The 17,226-nt window shown below is 34.3% G+C and overlaps 1 protein-coding gene across 1 annotated transcript in view; it reads right to left on the reverse strand.

Moving 5' to 3' along the window:
• The window catches only part of ERC2 (ELKS/RAB6-interacting/CAST family member 2), a gene marked incomplete at both ends in the record, with an annotated part of 318,636 nt that overhangs the window by 144,801 nt on the left and 156,609 nt on the right, over window positions 1-17,226 (reverse strand). Inside the window, 5 exons of the mRNA XM_080350354.1 lie at window positions 5,246-5,439; window positions 6,211-6,240; window positions 12,068-12,103; window positions 15,558-15,698; window positions 16,240-16,380. Coding sequence (XP_080206480.1) covers window positions 5,246-5,439; window positions 6,211-6,240; window positions 12,068-12,103; window positions 15,558-15,698; window positions 16,240-16,380 — 542 coding nt within the window. The remainder of the gene's footprint in view (window positions 1-5,245; window positions 5,440-6,210; window positions 6,241-12,067; window positions 12,104-15,557; window positions 15,699-16,239; window positions 16,381-17,226) is intronic.

The following is a 17,226-nucleotide window of genomic DNA, read 5'->3' on the forward strand; positions in this document are numbered from 1 at the left end:
TGTTATAAAACATGCAGCATCTTTCCAGTCATTCTAACTTCATATAAATGTGGATTAATAAAATGACAGCTAAGAACATATTGATTAGCACAAATTATATTAATAGATCTGTTTCTTAAATTAAGTTTTGACCTTAATGATGATTCAAGCTGCAAAAACTTAGCACCCCACTGAAATCCCACAATAAACTCTAATCTTATGCTACAACTTCTCTAGGCCTCTAGGGGTGAAAGTTGGTAGGGTTATGAGGACAGTTTGCTTCAGCAAGGTCAGCTGTTTTTTTAGGTCAATAAAACAGAACAGAAATTGCACCTTTGACTGCTGAACAAATGTTTCTGCATACCAATCATTGCATTCCAGTGAAATCAACCATAATGACAACCACAGACCATAATACCTTTCTTTAAGCTCTTTCTGGCTAGACAGATTTTCAATCTATGTTGAGTATGTTCTGACAGCAACTCCAGAGTGGTCATATTCAGACAATAATTTCATCATAGACAACTCTAGAGTAAATGCATTTAATTAATTTCTGGAAGACTCTTAAAATAAATAGTTTAAGTAAAACAAAACAAAACAAACGCCAAAAAAACAAACAACCAGTTTGAAGGCATCCATGTCAGAAACCTCTCCAATGCATCTGAAGCATCTGAACTGTGCTTGGTTTTGAGACTAAGATACCAAAACTCTCACAAACTGACAAGCTCTGCTTCTACATGAATAAAGAACAATGCTGTGCAGAAAGTATATATTGATGTTAAAACTCTGAAAGCTTTAGATCTGAACACATCATAGAGGCAGACTGGACATTTGCATGATTCTAGTCAAATGTTCTGCCTGGCAACCTCATACCTGGGCCCATATCTGCAAATGCAAAACTTTGGTACCTGAAATCCACCTAGAAAGTCTTTGCAGTACACACACTCCTTTATACACCAGTATGATTGATCTGTGAAGAAGTAAACATTTTCTACTTCGATAATAATTGAAAACCAGTTCTGTTCCTGTCTAAAACAAAGTTCCTTCTGTACAGGAGACAAAACCTTGTGCAAGTTTCAATCAGCAGTTTCAGAAATTGAAAAATAAGGGATCATCTTAAGACTATAGAACTGTCTTAAATACCTGTCACAGGAAAAAAAAAAAAAAAGATACAATCTCAAATGAATAGGGAAAGGAGAAACAGATGAACCTGTAGTCCAAACTATATAAAGTTATTAGTTTCTAAAATACCAAGTAGATGGTTTAATTGCTAATTTACACTTAATAGTCAGTCATAAACATGAGAAAGAAAAAATAGCATCAAGGCCTACTAAGAGAAGAAAACGTTGACTAGATCAATTTTCACTTTCAGCAAGCACCATAACATATGTAATAATACTTGATAAGATTACTTAAAAACAGTGCACAAGCACAAACACTAGCTAAACTAATCTGAAACCCAGAAGTAAGAAAAACATGGATCTGACTAGATTAAGCTATAAAAAACCACAGCACATAAAACATACATGTGCATACATCTCCCTTGCAGTTCTGTGCCTGTCCAGAATCTGGTCAGCACAAAACAGATAAAAGTTTCTGAACCAGAAGCTGAACAACTCCAGCTCACCTATTAAGTGTGCAATAGAAGTGGTGATGGAAAGCATTAAGTCTCTTTATAAATCCCTTTATATACTATTGTCATCGTTCACTCTATTACCTACTGGCTTGGGTTGTCTACCAAAATGTTATTCCTGTTGTTGAACTCCCTAAACAAAGATAATAAAAGTAAAACTGGAAGAAGAAAAAAATCTTCACACAAAACAACATATGAATTGAATATGTTGTTAATAAACATTTTTTTCTTACAGACTTTTGACAAAAGCATTCATTTACTGTGAAGTTTCTGATCTAGAAATGGAATGACCAAAAGCTTCACAATAGAGACAGGTGGAATAAATAAAATAAGAAGAAAAATAAAAGACACAAACAGAAGTAATTAATATGGAATGAAAATGGCCAAACAAATGAAGCATCAATGAAAATCTTAATTGCAGAAAGAGCAATTAAATAAGAGAGCAGAAAATACTGACCTGGAAGTCAAGCTGGTTGGAGTAGGGAGGAAAGCAGCAGTTTGGAGAAAAACAGATAGGAAAGAAGACAACAAAAGAGAATAAAGGGAGGAACATATTAGTTCTTTAAAAATATAACAAGCAGATGTTATAGTAGCAGATTTCATTAAAAAAAAAAAAATTAAAAAAGGAAAAGGAAAGGGAAGGGAAAGCAATAAATAAAGTAAAACTTCTGCAAGAGTACATCTTTTCCATGCACCGAATGAAACTAAAATTTCAAAGTAAAATGGCACCTTGTCAGTTGTGGACTGTGGAAAATCAGCTGTATTTATAACCATCCAAATGCATACACCAAAGGGAACAAATAAATTAGGTGGATATTGGTAGACTTGCAGTGTCACAAATGTCTCATTATATACCACAACATTTTTTTTGAACCTGTATAGGTTTGGTGACCCACATTCATCAAGTCTTCTCACAATAGCCAACAGCTAAACAATTTGACATCTTATTCAAAGATACCATTTAGAAGTTCACAAAGCACTGTACTTAATAATCAAATACTGTACTTAATAATCAAAGACAGAGATTGCCCCTCCACCCCCAATGCTGACAGCAATTTTTTTTCCTTCAGTCTGAAGATTAAGGTTAATACTTCATCACTGAAAATAAATCGCTGCTTGACAACTTCTTTGTTAAAAAACACCTAACATGCCCTTTCAATTAAGTAAGGCAGAAAAGATCCCTGCCCAACACCCAGTTAGACTAATCCTTAGAGCTGTCACTAGTGCACAGTTTTTCATTCACTTATGAAAGGGATGCAACCTAGAAGTGTGATAGTTTCTGAAGCAAGAAAATCACATTAAAAGATAACTTCCATTTTTTTTTTCCTAGTTTACAATAATTAACTTACATATACTGTGTGTGTAGGAATTTGGAATTAATCTTGAAAGCTGCAGTTAAGTTGAATCAAGGCAGAAACTGTATTAAAGTTAATAGAAATCACAAACAAATCTTAGAACATGATTATTCCCAAAAAATTGCAACCTACTGTCCTTAGCTTGGTCATGCCACAAAGAACTCATTCTAAGAATTACAGAAGCACTTAAAGGTTCATAGCAAAGCTTAACTACTTTATTACATTCAAAGTATTGCAGATCCTGTACAAATAAGTCTGTGCTTACTCAGTGTTCCAAATTATTTTCTGCTTAGTTCACTATCAATACCCTCATCAACAATAACAGACTGGAAATCAGCTTCCCAAAATTTCACTGATAAAAGTGCATTGAATAAAAAAAAATTAGCCCATTTTATAACTTGTTACAGGGTTCTCAGACAGAAAGAAGAGGACTTACAAGGCCATAGTAATATCTCTGTAACCCTTGGTTCCTTATTTTTTGTAATAATTGTTTTGTAATCAATAACTCTCATATTTACTTCAAATAAATCCACTGAGCTATATCAATTCTTTATCTCTTTTTAATATAAAATATTTAAATCAAATTAAATCAGTCACAAGCTTCACTACTTCATCATGTTCACCTTTTGATCTTGTCATTTTAATATTCAACTATTGAACATGTACATGATTGCTACTTAATAAATCTCTTAAGATTACCTTCCTGAGCAAAAGTTTAACATGCCTACTATTGCATCTAGTGTCACACAATAATTCAGTAGGTTTTATATCCCAGTGAGGATATCAGTTACTGTTTCTGTAAAAACTATACAGTCAGTTTTCACCAGCGTGCCCACACCTGCAGTCACTATATTACAAGCCTAGGTCTGTAACCACCCCTGCAGAACATGTACCAACGGATGGAATAGACAACACTTTCTCCACCACAAGAACTCACTAATTGTGTTATCTTTTTTCCAATATGCTGCTTTAAGATCCAGCAGAGTTTAGGCAGAACTCACAGCCATCGTGCACAAAGTGACCGGTCTTCATTACCAGCTCCCTCTGGCATCTGCTTTACACAATAAAATCAATGCAAACACCAAAGTATTCTAAACTCTTTCTGATGTGTTGAGAGAGGTAACTGCTAATTAAAGTTATCCTCATGTAAACATTCAGCTCTATTTCAAGTACAAATCTTCTTTCTACACTTTAAATTTGAGGTCTTTGTTCTCATGACACTTTGATAACTATAAAGCATTCATTATTATCACTATTAAACCTTTGCCAAATATCTGCAGAGAAAGATAAGTTTTGGAACAGATAACTGTGAAGGTTGCTAAGCCATCATCAGATAAAAGATGCTCTACACATCTTCCTTTCCAAGTCGGGTCTCTTTTCCTTCCCCTGAGGCAACAACATTTCCGGCAGATCTTCCCCTCTTTCATGGTAGTTGTCCCTAACAGGACAGAGAACTTCTATGTCTTGACTGGAACTGGAGCAATAATCACAACAATGACACCCCTTAAACTTATCTTTTGGAACTATGAAGCACTTGTTTTTCTGACTTGATCACTAGAAAACAATTATATAAAATATTTCAAAACAAAAACTTCTTTCTTGCATTTGTCCAAAAGTGGCTAAGTACAGGAAGAGAACAAAGAAATCTGATCAAAATTGCTTATAAATCAAATAAATTGCAGGATACCATATGGGAGAAGTTTCCAAGAACTGTTTCATTATGAAGGGCACGAAACCAATGGATCCTAAAACCCTCCTGCCTCCATTAAGGAAAGACTGTACAACCTTCCAAGAAATAAGACAAACGCTGCCCAGTCAACATCAGAAAATATTCATTTGAAGCCAACAAAGACTACAAAAACACTGAGAAATAGTTATCATTATTATTAAATAGTCATGAGACTTGTTAGAAATACTTTCCGATACTTTTCAGGACTCTGAGAACCAGTGATGCTGTTCACACTGACAAAACAAGCGTGAGGACAGATTTGATTCAGCACTCCAACAAGGTTTTCTGGGAAGGTTGTTGTTGCTGTACATTGCATATGGCTTTTCCTATATGTGTTCCTTTTAGAGAGACTGCTTAAAAAGTGGAAACCTTAAATTGTTCCGAAGTCAGCAGACAGGAGATACACTTCTGAGGTAGCCTTTTTTTTTTTCCATTTCTGATTCAATTTTACAAGACATAATAAATATTCTGTTAAAAACATATTCTGCTCTGCAAGGAAGATCAAGAAAATAAAAATGTCATTCAATGTAAGACAAATACAAGAATTACCTTTCTAACTCAGCAATTTTCTTATCTTTGTCATTCTTCTCATTTTCCACTTCCTTGAGTATTTCTAGAAGTCTGTCAACCTCAGCCTGAGCTTTGCCACATTCTTCTCTATAGTAAGATGCCTCTTTATCAAGCTGTTTCATTCTGTCTGCAAATTCTGGATTCATCCGTGCCTCCTCTTCAGCCTCATGAGCCTTCATTTAAATAAAAAAAAACAAAACATAAGGATGACAATAATTTATATAGCTTAGGGACCTTTACTTCTTCAGTCTCAGAGTTTGAATTTTCATTAAAAGGATTATGGGTATTTCTGTCTGATGACAATATACAGAAGCATTATAAAAAGGAATAAAATCTCTTAATAGTCTAAAATTATAGTCAATGCTACCAGTCTTGAGGAAGGACAGGATTTATTAATGTTTTTCTACATATTAAATCAATCATACTTTAAGGGTGTGTTTTTGTTTTTAATAAAATAATTATCTTGTAATTTATTTAACTCACATTAGCCTTTTAAAGTGTTTTAAATACATAAGCAATTTCTTAATAAAGTATATTATCTCTCTTTCCCCATATATATATATATATATACACTGTTTTTATGCAGTGTTGGTTTTAGAAGACATACCAATAAGCTAAAAAGTTGCTTTCAGCAGACATTTTACCCGATAATCCTTTTTCTCCTATCATTAATACTTAACCTGAAACATCAGAAGAACAAGCCCATTGGTGAAAACGGCACAAACCTGGCAAACACATGCATGGGTGGGTGGCAATTTCACAGACGAGAAAGAAGGCAATGAATACAACAAGAGTGCAGAGCCCAATCTTACTCCCATCAAACCTAATGGCAAAAACCCAATTAACTTCAATGGGAGCATGATCTGGCATCAAGTGCTTTAAACTGTTGGCTGGAATAATCACAGACAGATGGAAACAACAATGCACTGCAACGCTTAGCCTACCCCTTGCTTCCCATTATTCCTAATTGGCATCTTGAAAGAGCAGGCAAGGAAAAAACAAGTAGTTTAAGGCAGTGCACATTAAACATAGAAAATTCAGATAACATTCTCTGAACATATGGGAATTTTACAGAAATTCAGGATATTTAGAACTGAAGGTCCTCCAACTATCTTACTAGGCAGAGATGTGGATTTATTTATCCTCTTAATTTCAGGGAACAGACAATGCAAGCAAGCAACGAAAGAAATGCAGATCAAAATGAAACATGCTTGTTTTGGAAAGAATTAATATAAACTACAGATACTAGAATGTTTATATTCTTTGCAATGGTTAAAATCTTCTATATAAATAAAGAACAAGTCTCAGTTTGTTATAAATACAACAACTAAAAAAAATGAAATTACTAGAAAAGGAACTTAGGAGGTTTGCATGTAACATATCATTTAAGCATGAGGATAAGTAAAAACATAGTAGATTTTAAGTGTTATTTATCTCACTGAGAGATCTTTTACCAAAATAAGTCAAGGAAATTACATGAGAAGCCTACTAAACTTACTGGCCTTGCTCTTCAAATTGTCTATTTTGGATTATAATATGTGCTCCAGCCCTGAATTCTATGCAGATACAGGACTTTTCTTAACACAGGGCTCATTCCAAGTAACATCCAAAGGGTAGCTTGATTTTACTGCTTGAGTGAGATGCTAGCAACAGATTCCTTCTCATCTTCATAAATCTCCCTGTTTTAATACTAAACTTTGATTTATTTTATATCTGGTGTTGTGTCAAGAAATTTATTTACAGCTAGCTTTGTAATTTCTTAAGTGAATGCAATACTCAGACTCAGGGCCAATAATGTGAGAGCCTGTGTACCAATTTCCAGCTGCAAACCACTTTGATTTTCCATCATCAGCTCTATTAAGATATTACACAATGTTTTATTTCTCCTGAATAAACACTAAGTGTTCTTTTGCAAAGAAAAAAAATAATTCCATATGTTGGTAAAGGTAAATTCACTCTAGGAAAAAAAAAATACAACCTAACTTCCACCTTTAAGATACTAAGAAACATGCAAAGAGCACGTTGTTCACTACTGATCTTTGATTTTTCCTCCTGTCCCAAGGGTAGATCCAGAATTTTGAATTCCAGTCTAGAGGCTATCACACTTTTGTATTCCCTATCACCTTCTGTTCATTTTTGGGTATAATTCACTTATTAACCAACCTTGCTTCCATCATTTCATAAACAGCCAGAACACCCACCTTCTTGCCTCTAACCAGTCTTCACTTTAGCAGATAGGAACTCTCAGATTCAGCCTAAACTGCATCTCTACCCCAGTTTTAAACCAGGGGAAGCAGAACTGATAGAGAAGCCTGTTTTGTTTGTTTGTTTTTTCTGCTGCTCATTGCCACACGGGACTTTCTATGATAAAATATATAATTGGGCGAGAACATGATAGCATCAGCAATGCAAAGGTGCCAAATGCTTAGCTATCATAGAATATTCCTGTCACACAGCAGCTCAGAAATGTACTGAACAAATTATCTACTGCACAGCTTAACTAAAATATCACCTGAAATAATATATATAAATTATATTCCTCAATTTAGCCTTAGAATCCTTGGGTCAATAGCATGCTAAGGAAATTAATGTCAAGTTGCAAAAGTATTTTCAATTCTTATGCTTTCTGTGGTACTTATGCCGTTCCATATTTGTGGGATGTGTTTTTGGAAAATTTGGTAGCACAAACTTGGTCATTGTATTTCCCCATGGTTTTCAACATGAAGTGGAACCTATAAGGTATGATTAAATCTAATGTGATGTAAGTAGCCAACCTACACAGCATTTTGAGGAGCAGCGGAATTATCCATAATGTCACATATCAATCAAGATAAACATCCAGTTGAAAGACAAGCATCATATTATTCTAATCTTCTTAAAAAATATATATATATATCCCAGTATTGCAAACCACCAATTAAGTCGGTTGCCTCTGTTTTCACAAGTACTTCCTATAGAACATTTTTGGACTATCAGCAGGAATTAGATTTCTACAATACAAGGACATTGCCTTAAAGAAGGAGGAAAGTTAGATAAAAGGGGAGAGCAAGAACATCAAACATTTTTGGAACAAGAGCTTTGTGCAGGTGGTACTCTAACTTGCAATGAGTCCCTTGAAGGGAATTGTCATGTTGTAAACAAAGCTGCTGACATTACAAGAAAGCAAAATACACTCCATCTCACATTCCTCAGACAAAGGCATAGCATTACTTACAGCCCTATTCTATTTTATGGCTTTGAAAGATGTGTTTGGATTTGAACTAGGCACTTGGGGTTTTTTTTTTTGGTTTGTTGGTTTTGTTTTTTTTCTTTTTAAGTTGTTATATACAGATCGGGGGTGATTTGTTGACAGATGGAACTTGACTTTTGAGGTCGAACAGTAGGCTCAAAGGAGATGAAAGGCCGCTCAGCTGATGTTGACCCTGCTCCTGCCCGGCCAGGGCAGATTGCTTTGGCTTTTTTGGGTTGTAGGAGACAGGCTTAGATCACTTCTAACCAGAAGCTGCACGGTTATGACATGAATCAGGAAGTCTCTAGCTCTTATTGCTGTCCTCTTTTATATATATATATATTCCCCCCCCTTCATTTCTGTCTCCTTTTGTCCCTATGTTCTCTCTTTTCTTGGGAAGAATACATTTTCTGTTTTGATGGGGCTTTTATGTAGAAGAGTGACTGGTTCACGCATACCTTTCAGCAGCAAAGTAATTGATCTCTGTATCTGTAAACGATAATACTTGTGTGTGCAGATTAGACTAGTTTGAAACTAGCACACTTGGTTTATGATGTTCTGTGATTGTGGTGTTGTATGTTATTTTTACAATTCAATAAAAATAGCATATCACTCTACTAAGTTCACTAAGATTACCAATTTTTACAGTAATTATGTATCTGTTCTGATATTTGCTAAGCACTACAAACACTTTAGAATTAAATTAACATCCTTATGTAAACTACAAATATCCTACAAAACACCATAACAGTGTGGCACAAACATGCAACATGAATTATTTAGTCTATTAAAATTTTACAGTACAATCATGCATGCATTATTTTGCATAACAGAAATAGATGGATATAGTATTTGTTTTTTAAAGCTTCAGACACAAACACACACAGATATCAACCAAGTACTTAATGAAAAAATAAACAGAACAGCAGAATTTACATGCAAGAAATTACTTTGTAAGATCCTTCAAATTTTATTACTTTCTATAATAAACTAAAAAAAAAAAAATTGCTATCACCTTAAATTTTTTATGTTCTCCTTAAAATTCAAAGCTTTTTTAAATTAACTTCAGGGACTGGTCTAAGCAATTTAGAGTGGATCCTGCAAGTAATCTAAATTTTAATCTGACATAGCTGTGATAGAGCATTTGGAAAATTAAGTCGTCATTTAGAAAAAGGTCCACCAGAACTCCAAACTAAGCACATCACTATACTTCTATTACTGTACAAAAACAATCATGTAACTTCTAATACTTCTAATAACCAATTTTGCCAAAGAATTCATTTGGTATTTCAAAAATTTCAAATTTCAAAACATGAAGAAATGTGCGCCCAATTCTCTTAACTTCTTATTCACACATGCAAATACGCTGTGAAATCATTTGCTGTAGAGTATGCAGGATTTGCACCCCTTCCATATCATCTCCACTTTGGTACTCAAATGCATCTAAGAATAAAACACTTCTACCCATTGCTGCATTTTAAAACCATTAGATTCAGCAATAAATGAAAGTCTTGGAAGTGATACCTGTGTGACACAGTGGGAAAAAACCCCACATTCCAACAAAAAGAAAATACTACATTACTTCATGGGCTAAAAAAGGTCTACTCAGAGATTAACTGCTATTTCTCTGACACATGTAAACAAAAGAGCATTAAAACTTCAGTATTTTAAGATTACATTACCATATTTTTTTAGAACACAAAAAAAAAAAACAAACCAACAAAAGGGAAATATTCTATTAAATAATGCATTGTAATGATTTACAGTGCAAAAAAATGTTTCCATTAACTGATATTATGCCATCTCAGAGAACAAAGGTAAAATATTGGCCTTGTGGCATTCAAAGAATACGTTGCCATCGATTTCAATCAAATCACGATTTCTTTTAAAGATCTTTGGTGGTCTGGGGGGAGAAGAGGATCATTACTACTTGTACTGTTCAAAGTAGACTGGTATAAGTAGGAGAAGAAAGATGAGCAAGAAAAGTTTATTTAGGAAAACCCGTCTCACAGATATACTATAATTGCTGCCCAGTGCCAAAGGAAAAGGATCTTGCACCCATTATTTCAGAAATGCCAACAGGCTGTCCTCTTGAAAATTATGCACATAAAGGCAGAAAAAAAAATAAAAAATAAAAAAGGACTGACCAACTTTGAAATACCGCACACAAATAGACTAATTCCATACAGCAAAATAACTAATACTGAAATAATGACTGGAAAGCATTTATGAAATTCAAGAGAAAAACAAACACAAAAAAACCTCCAGTCCAAAAAGACATGCACAGTAGGAGTGCAAATGATATGAACAGAAACAGAACTACCACAACGTTTATCCAAGATGATACAGCAAAAAAGTGGGGAAAAGCTCCTTGATCGGCAGTGTGCTGGATGCCAGAGGCGATAATATCAGGTCTTATGCTACTTACAATCAATTTATAATTGGATTCTAAAAGCAGTTAAGCAATAACTTTATCAATAAACACAGCACATTCTGTGGGACACTTCCCATACATGGGAGTCATGATATGTCCATTCCATGGCTAGGAGCTACAGAACATAGCAATAAGTTCCAAAGCTGGAATCCTGATCCGCTGACATTCATGGCAAAATTCCTTTTGACTTCAGTGTAGGCAATACCTTCCCTAATGTACCGTATCACGTGGCTTAAGCTACAAAACCAGTTCTTCTATGTATACTACCCAATTACATGGTAATTCCAACTATGATTACTACATAAACTACGGTTTGTAAACTGCTATTACAGTTACATCTTTTTTCCTATCCTGTGATGCTCACAGAACATTATATGTAAGTCTAAGTCTCAGATGAAAAAATGAAAGCTGTTCTCCACAGAGAGAATGTTTGTTACTACTCTTCCTCAAACTGAAAAAGGAACATAGTCAACTCAGAAAGGTAGATACTGTGCAATTAAAGCAGACATCGGCAAGAATAGAAATGCTAAACAAACCAAAGCAATACTGTTTGGCTTTTTCAAACATTTCCTCTTGCATTCAGCATTTTATATTTCAGCATTTTCTTAAATTAAATACCATGTTCCCATATTCTTAATTTATATATGCTGAATGTGTACAGTCTTTTATGACTAAAACTGGTCTGAACTATTTTAAACATAAAGACTTTTGAAAACAATATCCTTGATATTATTATTCACATAATCAACTCAGTCACTTGAGATAAACTGGATAAATTAGAAGCTATTCAGGTTTGAAGGATCAAATAAAGTACTGCAAGAAGGAGGAACTAAAAAGCAAAGCAAAGCAAAGCAAAATAAAAAAAAAAGTGTGCATGCTTTTACTAGTGGAGAAGTTGAGGACCTAAAGGCTAGGATGTTTGTTTTCTCAGAAATACTGTATGTACCTATTTAATACATTCCATACTCTTAAAATGGCCTTGAAGTCCACAAAGTTCATTTATTTGGCTATAACAAATATGGCATAGTGAGCATCAGAGGTATTCCGCAAAGCTCCATAGAGGAAGAGCACAACACAGTAAAGTAATGGATCCTCATGCTTTCATATGTTACAGCGGGCATTTTAAAAAAGAACTTACTGGATTGTACATCTGATTGAACAACTGCTCAGCTTGCTACATTGCAAAGTTGGAAAGGAGTGAAGCACAGACAGGAAAAGAAGGAAAGATCCAGGAAAACAGCATTAGCTCAACAAAATCAGTGCATTTGCACAGAAGAACTTGTCATAAAAAGGTAGAAATTTAAGATTCTAAACATTCCTTGGTGAAAGTGAGAGGCACTGGGGAAACATAAATGTTGACTTTGGCTCCTAAAAAAGAATAGCTGGAGTAAGAAATTTAGGGTTTGTGTTACTTTCTCTTTCTCAAGTTAAATAACCCATGAAATAAAGAAAGGTGTCCACTTTTGATGATACATTAAGTGCTGGTCTCAAGCAATGAATCACGAGAAGTGCTTTTGGCTGAGGCTGCGATTTATCACCAAAGCTTCAAAGACGGTAATAATAAAAGATTAATTAAATTGTATCATTAAATTTATTACTTTCCTTTTGTTTAACACAAGACTGAATTTTCTATGCAGAATGACTTCCAAACAGTACAGCTTGGCAAAAAGTACTTTAGCAACTGCAAATATGTCAGTAAGCAAGTAAATTTAAGATAATGAAAAACAAAAAAAGGAGGAAATTCTAGAGTGGATAATAAGATTATATATATATGCACACATATATATATATATATATAAAACACTTAGCTACCTATTAGGTAATTCCTGTTGTTCTTTCACTAGTAGCAATATAAAGTAAGTCAACAAAAAGTCTGCGGAATTTTGGTAAAAACAAAATCATTGAGCATTCTTCTGGGGTTTATGATTTTTTTTTTTTTTTAATATGAATTTCAATCCCCTATCTTTGTCACAAAAAGTTTAATAAATATGGCTATGGTTTTAAAAAGTATTTTGTGTACCAAAATATAGCACAGTCACATGAATAACTGGTCTTTACTAATATCCTATTTATTACTTTTTGAAATGTGTCTCTAAAATTATAACGGTAGTTTTAGAACCAGCACGTTTTCTCCTGCTGAAATGCAAACAAAACAATATTTGCATCTAATCATATCAAATCAAAAACATCTTTATGATCAATAAATGAATCTTATTATCTCCAAAAACAGGAAGGAGAGGAAATAAGGGCAGAGAAACTTCAAAATATTACATACTTTTTTAAAATTTACAGACTTTGGACTTGCCCCTTATACATGTTTTCTTTCAGGCATAGCACTTCTTACCATTAGTGCTCATGGAAAACTAACTCATAGCAAATGTGCACAGATTATCTTCATATTTATTATTATGATTTGTTAAAACACATAAATCAACATTGAACTGTAATGATTTTACAATACCTTAATGAAAATGTCTTCTCTATGATATTTTTCAAGAGAGGAGTAACGTGCAAGCTGCATTCACATTTCTTAGAATAACAGACAGCCCCTTGGAGTCACTTTTGAAAAAAAAAAAGCTATAAACTGTGCCCATTCCTTCCAGCTTCCACAGTGGTTAATGTTCACACATAAGCACACTTATGGGACAGGCAGGTTAATTTACTCCAAACTCTGTTGATGTTCCCTTCTACTCTAACTCAGACATATGCAAGAATAACCCAGATTTCTGTTTCAGTTAGTTTTCTAAGAAGTAAAAACATGGTGAAGGTAGATTTCTGGGGACCAATTACTTTTAACACAGGATATTTACAGGTTTGAATATAAAGTATTTTATTAGAGAAAATGTGAATTGAAAATTACTGTTTGGAGTCTACTGTCATTAGCAGTCACTGTTTCTGTTCAACTAAATATGCCCACAAAGAAAGTTGTAACCACATTTTATTGTGGAAATACCTGGTCTCCTACAAGTGTTGGGTGAATTTCCATTGGGGCTTTTTGCTGTATTTGTGATATAATAAAACTACTATGTTTTCAACTTTCATTTAATAATCCTTTGTAGTCATACACAGGGAACATACTCCCTTTTTATATGAAAGACGTCTCAGACACTCTCTGACTTTTACAAGCCCTTATTTTTCCATGACTATATGATGTGTTTATATGTACAATCCTAAAGGATTGACATATGATTTCAAGTCCTTCAAGTGAATTTTGATTTTTTTTTTAAGTGATCTGTGCTTGTAGGATTTTTGAACTAGTTTTTTAAATGAAGAAAATTAAGATACTTCAGACTGTAACAAAGTATATTTTGTACTGAAGTGCAATGTAAAGAAATACAAAGTAAGCTAAAGCAAAAGAAAGGACTTCCAGAGAAACAGCTTCTTTGGATATTCTTATCCTGAAATCAAGAGCATTTATAAGCTATCAAACATTTCAAATAATTATGTTTCCATTAAAGGTTTTTGTATAAATTTATTTAAGGAGATTCCCTTCCTTTCTCTCCACAACTAAACATAGTAACACAGGCACCTAATTGTACCTATTTTTTTCTGTATTAAAATATAATAGAAGTAGAAGGTTTACGTTCCGGTATCCTTTACACTTACAGCAAGACCTTCTTCACAGGTAAGGCTATTGGAACACTGCTTAAACAGATCAGGAAACAACTCAACCTGGATAATGAGTGTCAGAATATTATCCTAATGGTGGTAATATTCACAGAACAAACATTATTTTCTAGAAAATAAAACGTTAGATATCAATATAAAAAAATTAATGTTTGACATATATTTAGTCATGAATTGCAGAAGGCAAACATAATGCCCAAACCCATCAAATATGTCATGAGAGCAGACATTACCACATGACACAGAAATGACACAGAAACAGGTCAAAGAAACAAAGTATGGTAGAAAGGGCATCAACAAACTTGCAAATCATTATAGCAAAAATTATTTAATGCATCAATTTTAATAAAACAATGTTATAAAATATAGGATTTGTATGTTTTCCTTTAAATGCCTGCTTCCACTACTTGCTGAATAGAAATACTGAATTACTAGCTGAGATAAACTATCCATTTTGTTACTTAATTATTGCAAACAGGTTCACTAACAAAATAAAAAAAAAAAAAAAGTCAAAATAAAACCTAGCTACAATTTCCATTTTTGAAGCAGATTTTTTTTCTTATTATTAAGAAGTACAGTATTTCCTGGACAAGTCTTCCGTTTTTTCCTATGCTACAAACATTTCAGGCTACTTCTAATAATGGCATAAATTAATATACATAGAAATTGCTGGTTTGATAATTTATTTCTGCTCTTTTACTTTCTCTCCAACATCCTGTTCCCAGCTCATCTATTTGCAGCAGCTTCTCAGAATTCCCTCATATAGGGAATTACTTGTATTATTCAAGATAATTTCTGAGACTCACTGCTGGCTTGGGTACAAGCCTCTTATGAAAAAGTCAGCAGTATTTGATGCAAGCATCAGCAAACAGCATAAGATGGGTAGATTTTAGATTTACTCCAGAAGACTAAATAAGTGCATCTTTTCAGACGGAGGGGGTGGGATGTTGATTTTTGTTTTTCCGATTGATTTTGTTTGTTTGTTTTAAGATGCAACTTACCTTTTTCAACTGTGCTTCCAACTTACTACACTCTTCTTTCTTTTGTTCTATGGCTATTTCTAAAGATTTAAGTTTGGAGTCTCTTTTCAGCCCTGCTGATGCCAATGAAGATGCATGTTCTTTGAGATCGATTAAACTAGACTGAAAAATGATCAAGAGTAAAAAGTTAATTCCTAGTCACCAGCACACTAACTTATTGCCAACTCAGTAATCACTCGGATCCTGTTCCCCCTCCCCTGCCCCAAAAAGAGTTGACACAAAGATAAGCATTGATAGCGTTTTGAGAATACAACCAACTGGAACCACAGGAGCTGGCACACAGTGAAACACAGAAATATTCATAATACATACAAGCTGACATTGTATTCTGGAGGTACAATTACTTTGAAATCAATTGCTCTATCTGACAAACAGGAGCAACAATGGAATATTTGAGCCTACTAGAGGCTTATGTAAAGGAAAAAGTAGAGATAATGACACACAACTATGCAAAAACTGAAGCAATATTTTACGTACAAAGGTGAGGACTATGAAGAATGCTTAAGAAAACAGCAGTTCAGAAGCTGAACACTGGAGTGGCACAATTTCAGTACTTAAAAATGATTCAAGAGTAATCCTAGTGCACTTTCTTTCATCATAATGACATAGATAGAAGAACATAGATTTTACTGAAAAGACTGACCTCTTTTTCTGTCAGTTCAGCTTGTAAAGCATTAACTTTCTCCTTCAGGTCTTTGTTTTCTTTTTTATAAGATTCAATTTCTTCAAGCCTTTCTCTGTCATCTCGCTCCCTCTGCTCCTTCAAGCGCTCTATTATTCTTTCCTAACAAGGGAAAGAATTGCAAAATGGAAAAGTTGGGAATCATTTTAGGAAAAGACAGAATAACATTTCCTTACATTAAGTACCACTTAGAAAGATCAACCTTCTGAAGCAGATGATGACTGAGTTAATGGTATTCAAGTCAATGCAACATTTCCCCTGATTTCACAATCATCAGTTCAAGGTTTTAATACTTGATAAGAGTAACACAGTACAGAAACTTCATTAAATATCCACAGGGATACGAATATGTTTAGTTTTTAATGTTAAATATTATTAGATGATTTTTTAAAAATAAATATCTTTACCAAATAAGTAGTTATATTTACATTCGTAAATAGATGTATTTTGAATCTTTAAGACACTATAAAATAATCAGCACTATACTGAATAATCATGTAATAAGTATACTGAACACCTTCTTTGTCTCTGCCTACTCTGCCGGAGGCTGTCCTGAGGAGCCCTGTACCACTGAGGCCCCAGAGGAAGGCAAGGCAATGGAGGAGTTTGCCTCGGTTGATGAGGACTGGGTTAGGGCACAATTAGGCAACCTGGACATCCATAAATCCATGAGTCCGGATGGGATGCACCTGCAGGTGCTGAGGAAGCTGGCTGAGGTCATAGCTGGACCACTCTCCATCATCTTTGCCCAGTCTTGGGAAATGGGAGAGGTGCCTGAGGACTGGAGGAAAGCAAATGTCACTCCAGTCTTCAAAACGGGCAAGAAGGAGGACCCGGGTAACTATAGACTGGTCAGCCTCACCTCCACCCCTGGGAAACTGATGGAACGACTTATCCTTGGTGCCATCTCAAGGCACATCAGGGATAAGAGGGTCATTAGGGGCAGTC

This window comes from Nesoenas mayeri (assembly GCF_963082525.1).
Source record: "Nesoenas mayeri genome assembly, chromosome: 10".
In the NCBI taxonomy this organism is placed as follows: Eukaryota; Metazoa; Chordata; class Aves; order Columbiformes; family Columbidae; genus Nesoenas; species Nesoenas mayeri.